This window comes from Macrobrachium nipponense, chromosome 1 (assembly GCF_015104395.2).
Source record: "Macrobrachium nipponense isolate FS-2020 chromosome 1, ASM1510439v2, whole genome shotgun sequence".
Taxonomy (NCBI): domain Eukaryota; kingdom Metazoa; phylum Arthropoda; class Malacostraca; order Decapoda; family Palaemonidae; genus Macrobrachium; species Macrobrachium nipponense.
Window position 1 is genome coordinate 117,326,716 of NC_087200.1, and position 8,702 is coordinate 117,335,417.

Sequence of the window (8,702 nt, forward strand, 5' to 3'; positions counted from 1 at the left end):
CGTCTTCTATGATGTGAGGAGGACCCCGAGAACTTCGAGCGGAAAGCACAAGTCACTGGATACTGGCTTACGTAACAGATTTCACACTTCGATTACTTTGACGTTGACAAGAATCGAATGCTAGTTGTTGTTTACAAAGCTACTGTCTTTAAAAATAAAGCTTTATCAAGGTTAAAGTAGCATGTCAGCTCAAAGATTTTCTGGATATGCTCCCATTACAAAGCAGTTCGTAGTTAGCCAACACGACTGCATTACTTTGCCGCGAGGCTGAAAGATCTCCCAACACATCAGCATTTTTTGCACGATATAAAACTTTAATTGTCTGTGCAATACATATTGAGTTATTTGTGGTAACAAATATTTTTACTTAATACAGCTATTTTCGTGAATGATTTGTGAATGAAACCCAATTTTCAAAAGTACATACTATATCTATATCAAAAGAGCAAGAATGACCGCAGCCTGTGTCTAAAATTTTCCACTTCTTTTTACAATCTTTGAATGTTACGGCAATTGTCTAATGAAATCAAGATTAGGGTATTAATTTCTTAGAGAATTAACTTGAATATTATGATCCTTTAAATTTTATCTAGCATAGTGCAGCACGATCTTGGCAACCATATCACCCTGTTTCCTAAGTATCTGTGCACCGACTCACCGCTCTTTCTTCTACCTTTCCCTATCCCAAGTCCGTCACCAATACTATATTATATAATTCTCTCTCTCTCTCTCTCTCTCTCTCTCTCTCTCTCTCTCTCTCTCTCTCTCTCTCTCTCTCTCTCCTTCTAAAACATACTTTAGAATGTATATTACCACTCAATCTCCCAAAGCAAATATAATGAAATTAGTTATAAATAGGCCTATGCGTTCACGTAAGCAGATTTTGCTCTCTCTCTCCTTTTAAAACACATTTGAAAAAATATTGTCACTCAATCTCAAAGTAAAAATAATGAATTAAGTATCTCTATAGATAGGCTCTCTCTCTCTCTCTCTCTCTCTCTCTCTCTCTCTCTCTCTCTCTCTCTCTCTCTCTCTCTCTCTCTCTCTCTCTCTCTCTACACTTGAAACATTTAAAAAAATATCACTTCGATCTCTCAAACTAAATATAATGAATTAGTATCTCTATCGATAGGCCTATGCTTGTGTGCACTCTCTCACTCGTCATAATATTTCATTCTTTTCTGTATTGTTCCTTACGATTTCCATAAGTACTGCCCAAATTTTAAAACATTTTCTCTCATTTTTTAAGATCCGTCTTCAGTTACGCATGAATTTTACGCCACTCTAGTGTCAAACATTACTTATAAGTAAGGTTTCACTCTAGCTTTTAAAAATGGATGATCGATATTCTACCCTGAACTTCCGTTAGCAAACCAACATTAACGAATAATATAGAGCCTGTTTCTACATTCAAGTGTGATTGATTATAGGACTTCTACAGAATCTTTATGGTGTAAAGCTAATGGAAATCTAGAAAGGAACAAACACTACGATTTTTTAGGTTCCGCCCCCTTTCTAGAGTTGCCAGGTGTGGCATTATTGAGCAGTATATGTCCGAAGATTTAAAAAAACTGTATCATGACTTTCCTAGCCGAGTGTATTCACCAAGCTCTGAGGATGTTAAGAGGTTATTGTAATTTAAGAAGACAGTGACGAGGCCCTTTATTTGTAGATGTTTCTAGGCTTAGAATGTATATTTAGTTATAATCCTCGCAATATTTCCCCTAAGTCGAAGTATGTAGTCACTGGTAGCTATGCTTGTACCATTTTCACTATGTAGGTTGGGTTGTCCATGTTCATATTTTTTTTATTCTTTCCTAATTTCTGTAACCTTTAAATGGTCAGCATTTCCATCATTGAATCCTTCGTTATGGTAAGTGTATCTGAACCCCTCAGACTCTTTGCAAGTTCCTGCACGAAGTAACTCCCTTTCACTTGCTGGACAAAATTCCGGCGAAGGTTTGAAAACATCCATGAAGGTCTTAGTCCTGCAGCAAGCGTAGATCGCCCCTAATGGTATGAATCCCATGGAACAGGCGCTTAGGCACCATCCCAAGGTCTGGATGTTTTGAGGGAAGACATAATTTCCCCAGTAGGCGGGAACGAAGAAGTAAACGGATGTAACCCCAATGATCTGTAAGTTACACAAAATAGAATTGGGGGCCAAGGTACTTGTAAGACTGGTTTTCTACACTTTAAATGTGACTTATCTAAACTGTAAGACCAACTTTGTTACTTTTAAGGTTTTTTGATATAGTTTTGTTAGTATTGGCATTACTTAAATATTCATGCTATTATATTATTAGCATTATTACTGTTGCTCTGTTTTCATATGTCATGGTTCAGTCCTGTAAATGACTTTTTAAAGGAAAAAGTAAAGTACTCAGCCAAGACTATGCTGTTTTACTGCTTATTTTTGGATGCAATTTCAAGAACTTTTGAAAAAATAGAAAAAATAAGGGATTGTTTATGTCTTACCATTCTATGTGATAGATTTTCACACAATGTATATCCAATCTGATGAGTAGGCCATCCATTACAGTACATGATTAATAAAGATACTCGTGATGCATTGGGAAACGTTGAATCTTGCCCAATTTATTTTCCACTCAGAGATTGAATGGTATGGAGACTGTATCAGACTCCTAAAACGTTGAAAATGGTGGTTAAAGAGTACATAAATTACTTACTACTAGAGAGACTGGAGCAGTAAAAAGCCATGTAATAGTCCAATAGCACCTCACTGGGAATGGCAGGGTGATATCCATCTCTTTTATGTTCCTCAGAAAGTTTCTATATCCTGCAAAAAGCAAAAACATGTTAAAAATTTTCCGTGCCCATGAAAAACTGCCTGAGGTAGGAAGGTTTCACATGTAACAAAAAATTGTGTCCTAATCCGAATGCAAACCTGTACAGTATCTTTGACTGGGGTAAATAAAACTGCATAGCTGAGAGGTACTGCGACAAAATATTCCCCTCCGTCTTTCTGTTAATAACAGTCCATTTAGGCATCGGAGTTACAGAAAAGTAATACGTTCTTCTTTTCCATCACTATTCTGATTTACTGCTTGCTATCTTTGAAATGTTGTTAGTGCGGAAGAAGGCGGCTTCACTTTAATATCAATTGTATATTTTCTATCAGTTTTTCAAACTGTACAGAGAATTAACAAGCTTTGCATGAAAGACCATCCAAAAGAACATATTGTAATCGTATAATTAGTGGCTCACCCCTCATTGTATAATTTAATTATTTTATAAGTATATACTTCTTCACATGTTGCGTTTGCTGATGTCGCAGCTCTTGGACACTACTCGTGAAATCTCTCCCTCGTGAGAAGGATTCTGAATATGATAATCGTTTCGATATTGAGTCCTAGTCTGTAAGATGAGAGAGAGAGGTACTTTCCTTCAAGTTGCAGGGAACTGAAGGTGGTTTTCCCTTGCCAAGATTTTAGGGGCAGATTTTAATGAAAGCGCCCTGTTTAATTTTATTAATGCTATTGGTATGTTAACTAAGATTTAATTTTTACTCTTAATCTTTTAAGTTTTATAGGTTTTACGATTTTGTGTTAATTTTTTTCTTGGGTATTTTCCCTTATTAATTTTATTTTATTAAATTTAAGCGAGTTTTTAATGTTTTTATTTCAAGTTAATAATTTTGTCGTATGTCTATGTATGTGCGTATGAATGTATTCGTTCGTTTGGATATACATGCATATGCTTTATATATTCCATTGTAGTGGCGTCAATAACCATTAGCAGTTGCGACGCTAGATAATCTTTAATAAATCAATCTATCAGATTATCTCCATTTACCAAGGAATTAGGAATTTTTTTATTATTTCTTTCAGTAGTTCAGTGATTTCTAAATGGGATCTCTTGTAGTCAAAGGTATAGTGTTCTTGGACTATATTTACCCGTATTGCACAAGAGATAGAAATTTACGTTGAATGAAATGAAGAGAATTACAAATAAATTGAAGATGATGTTTTACTGATCCAAGGAAAACTTTAGTCAAATCCTGAAAGAGGAAAGAAAGAAAAGGACATTCGTCCAATCTAAATAAGTGACGCAATATATTTTTGTTGCCAAGTGAAACTTCTGATGATCTTACCGTATATCATGTGTATACCAAGCACTTCAGTGATAGCCAGTGCAATGACAGAGAAACTAGCAGAATACCAGAAAAAGAGTTCGAATATGAGAATGCCGCCCTCGAGACAGAACGGCAGCCCGAGAAGGAACATTCCAAAGCAACTAAGGGCGACCACAAAAGGCTTCTTAGGTCGCAGGAACTCAAACTGGTCAAAGAGAGCTGTTGTGACGGTTTCGACCATTGAAAACTGAAAGTCCATAGAAATAAGAAAATAAACTAATAGGTGAATATAATTTCTTCTACTGTTGCAGCTGTTGACAACATAAACGCCATTAAGAATGACTACTTTGATAGTGACAACTAATAGATAAACAGAAATTTAAACATGGTGCTAGGCCAGTAAATTTATCACTAAAAGTACTTTTCTAACTTTATCAGTCATGGAAATGTCCTATTTCAATAGCATTTTACTTCAAGCAACAATAAATTCTGAAAATCGGAAATCAGCAGATACCGACTTCTGCAATTCACTTACCTGTGAGCTGAGTCCTACGTTGATCACCATGAAGAAGAAGAGGACGGACCACAGTTGGGGAATTGGCAGACGAGCCAATGCTGCTGGGTAGACAACAAACACGAGACCGGATCCTGCTGATACCACATCTTCCACTTGTACGCTCAGTTCGTGAGCTAGAAAGCCCAAGATGCTGAATATGACGAAGCCAGTGAAAATTGAGGTACAGCTGTTTCCTAAACAAACGATGAAAGCGTGTCTGGAAAGGTTCGTATTGGGGTTTTAATATCACTGGCATAACACGTGATTGTTGACATGAAATTCTAACTTGATGCCAACGAATTAACACGTGGACTAATTGCTTTTATTTTCCTTGAAATAAGTTATTCAGCAATAGCAAGTTGCTTTGACATTGATTCTTATGAAGTGCATTCAAGAACAACAAGAACTAAAGGATTAACACAAAGTTATGTAATGTTATACCTTATACCATGTAAGTCAGGTAAAGTTCTCTTACACCAAGGTAATCTTTTAGATTAAATGTTGGATTTTTCATATTTTGAAACCGGCAGAAGAAAAATTATTTTAATGGTGCCGTAGCTTGATCGAGTCTGTTATTCTCCTCGAAACACCACAAGACTTGGAAATTTCTTTAAAGAGAACTACTTTTCACAAAAAGGCTGTTAGATGTAAATAATTATAGTGTAAACAAATTTAATATGTAAATATATATATACATGTATAGGCAGTCCCCGAGTTATGACGGAGACCAGGTCATATGGCTTGTTGTAAGTCTTCATTTGTCATAAGAAGGAACCATAATAATTTTAATGATGTTTCAGCTTAGGGCTGCCAATAGGCAATACAGTACTTAACATTAAGCAATTTATAAAAGTGAAAACGTGAAGAATTCCTTACCCAAACAATTTATAGAAATATTAAAAAGTTAATTTCTTACATAAACATTATATAAAAATGAAAAGAGTGAAGAATTTCCACCATTAATCCTGTGGTTGGCTTGCACACTGGAAGGATTTTGAAGGATAAACGCAATTCAAGTATCAATTTATTAGAAGTTTTACAGTAAATGTATAGATTGATGTGAGGGAAGTTGGAGATGCAGGTGCAGGCAAGTCTGGAATGATGATGATTAAAACATATTGTGCTTTACAGTTCGTATTTATTATAAAATTTATAAGGCAATTCATAAAAAAAAATGTGAAGAATTCCTTACCTTAATCCTTTGGTTGGCATGCACACTAGATGGGGTATTTTTAAGGATGGAGAGATAGGCTTATAGCAGTGTTTCTTAAAGTGTGGTCCACAGACCCCCAGGGGTCCGTGGAATGTTCCAAGGGGTCCTCAGGATAATGTGAGGAAAATAGCGTTACTGTTAAGGTCACTAAAATTTGTGTGAAAAATTGCAAAATTTACAATGTGAAAGTTATTTTAAGTAAAATGTAAACATTTATGTTGAAGATACCCCATTAATAAATAATTTAGTAGCGATTTTAGTACTATATATATTATACCTTGAAAACACTTTAAAACTTAAGTGGGAAATTATAATAATAAGGGGTCCGCTTCATGAGTAATTTTAATAAAAGGGGTCTGCTGCGCAAGAAAGTTTGAGAAACACTGTCTTATAGGGATGAGGGAGTTGGAGACACAGGTGCAGGGGAGTCTGGAAAGATGACGATAAAGATATATTGCAGCAAAACAGTTTATAGAAATGAGAAAAAAGTGTAGAATTTCTTAACTGGGTTATGCGAGGTTGCAGATGGAGCTGGAGATTCAGGTGCAGGGGAGTCTGGATTAGGAGATTGCTTCTTGAAATAGCATTCAAGGCTAGACTGGACAGTGTGTTTCTTTGTCTCCAAAGTCTCCATGTAAAAAGTGAGCCCACCCATGACGCCACTGTTCCTTTGTGGTCCTTTCAATGGTGGGGTCCTCAGCTTGCTGTGTGAGGAACAAAGCTTTTGACAAGCCTAGAGCACTTAGTAACCTGGGCTCTGTGACTGGTACCTCTCCCTCCTCCTTGATCATCTAATTCACCAGTTGATTTAGGTTCTTTGCAGATAACTCCTCCCTATGGAATTCCATCATCTCGTTGACATTAGCATCCACCACCAAATTTAGCTCCTTGCTTATTTCAGCAATTTTTTTGGTGGCACTTTCGAGTGTCTTTAACTTCTCAAATCCTATAGTCATTCATAACTGCAGTCACAGTTTTTTCAAGACCCCATTCATATTGGTCAGCTTTACCTCGTCACAAACACCTGCAGTGTTCTCCACAGCTTCTAAAATGTTGTAGGATTTCGAAATTCCTTGTCAGTCAACTTGTTTCTTTCAATGCCCTTGAAGACATTGTTTATCATCCTTCGGAGTAGTAGGCCTTGAAGTTGGCAAGGCATTATCCAACACCAACAAAACCTTAAAGGACTGATTCCTCGAAGCACAATATATCGTTCCACTACTGGCACAAAATGATCATTCATATTCAAAGATATGAACTGTAACCCAAGCCTTTTGATTAGATTCCCTAGAGACTGGGAATTGACTCATGAAAAGTTTCTTGAATGCTATTGGATTCTCAGCCAAATACACTAGCAAGGGCTTAAGCTTCAAGTCACCACTAGCATTACCCTCAAGAAATAGTCAGTCTCTCCTAACAACTAAAGAAGCGAGCTCACATTGGTTTTAGAGTATGTCCGCTAAATGTTGGGTCCATGACTGGGAGAGGTAGAGAATTGGCTGACTTGATGAGAGAAAAGAAAGATATTATGTGTGTGCAAGAAATGCGGTGGAAAGTAAATAAAGCTAAAGAGTTGGGAGATGGATATAAGCTATATTATAGTGGAGCAAATAAACAAGGTAGAAATGGAGTTGGCATATTACTGTCTAGTGAATTGAAGAACTCTGTAATAGAAGTGCATAGAAAGAATGACCGTATCATCAGATTGAAGATATGTTATGGAGGAGAGATTCTGAATATTATAAGTGCATATGCACCACAAGTTGGTTGCACAGAAGAAGAGAAGGGAAATTTCTGGAGAGACATGGATGGAATAATGCAAGAACTGGAAGAGCATGAGAGGGTGATAGTTGGGGCAGATTTGAATGGCCATGTCGGAAGTGAAAATGAGGCGATTGGGCGGGTGCATGGGGGCCATGGAATTGGGGAGAGAAACCCAGGAGGAGAGAGTGTAGTGGACTTTGCTGCGTCATTCGGCATGGCAATAGTAAACACATTCTTTAGGAAGAAAAGGGAACACCTAAGAACATATAGGAGTGGGGGAAGATTCTCCCAGATAGACTACTTCTTGTATAAAAGGATAAATCTGGTGGAGGTCAAGAACTGCAAAGTTCTTCCAGGCGACCATGTAGCCCCCCCAACACGGACTGTATGTATGGATTTGAAGTTAAAAAGGGAAAGAAAAACCAAAGCTAAAGGGATAAGGAAAATTAAATGGTACAAATTAGAGAAGGAAGGGGATAAGAAGAGAGAGTTTAAGAGGAGGGTTTTGGAGGATATTGATATAGGGACTGAAGATGTTCAAGAATGGTGGGCACGAAATGCTGCAGTAATAAGAAGGCATGGAAAGGAGCTGCTAGGAGAGACATCTGGTATCATATGGGAAGAAAGGGAGAGTTGGTGGTGGGATGAAGACATTGAGAAAGTAGTTAAAGATAAGAAGGAGGCAAAGAAAAGATGGGAAGGGTCACAGTCAGTGGAAGACAGATAGGTTCAGAGAGAAAAACAAGGTGGTGAAAAAGGTGGTAGCTCAAGCTAAAGCAAAGTTGTATGATGATGTGTATAATGAGCTGGGGACAAAGGAAGGATTAAAGATGATCAAGCTATCAAAGGCTAGAAATAAGAGCACCAAAGATATTACCGATATCAAACAAATAAAAGATCAAGATGGTGTAGTACTTAGAAAGGAGGAAGATATTGTGAAGAGATGGAAAGAATATTTTGAACAGTTGTTAAATGAAGAAAATTAAAGACTAATAAGAGAGGATGGGCAAGTGAACATTGACATGGTAATGAGGTTTTCTAGGCAAGAGGTGCTAAATGCACTGAAGAAGATG

General features: G+C 37.0%; 1 protein-coding gene across 6 annotated transcripts in view; it reads right to left on the minus strand.

Annotated features, from left to right (window-relative positions):
* Window positions 1-1,645: 1,645 nt before the first annotated feature.
* LOC135219576 (sodium- and chloride-dependent glycine transporter 2-like) overlaps window positions 1,646-8,702 on the minus strand; it is a 145,836-nt gene continuing 138,779 nt past the window's right edge. For all 6 annotated transcript variants that reach the window (XM_064256458.1, XM_064256456.1, XM_064256454.1 and 3 more), the window contains exons 8-11: window positions 4,632-4,869; window positions 4,115-4,343; window positions 2,691-2,800; window positions 1,646-2,134 (exon numbers count right to left, since the gene is read on the minus strand). In XM_064256458.1, coding sequence (XP_064112528.1) covers window positions 1,808-2,134; window positions 2,691-2,800; window positions 4,115-4,343; window positions 4,632-4,869 — 904 coding nt within the window. In that variant the 3' untranslated portion in view covers window positions 1,646-1,807. The remainder of the gene's footprint in view (window positions 2,135-2,690; window positions 2,801-4,114; window positions 4,344-4,631; window positions 4,870-8,702) is intronic.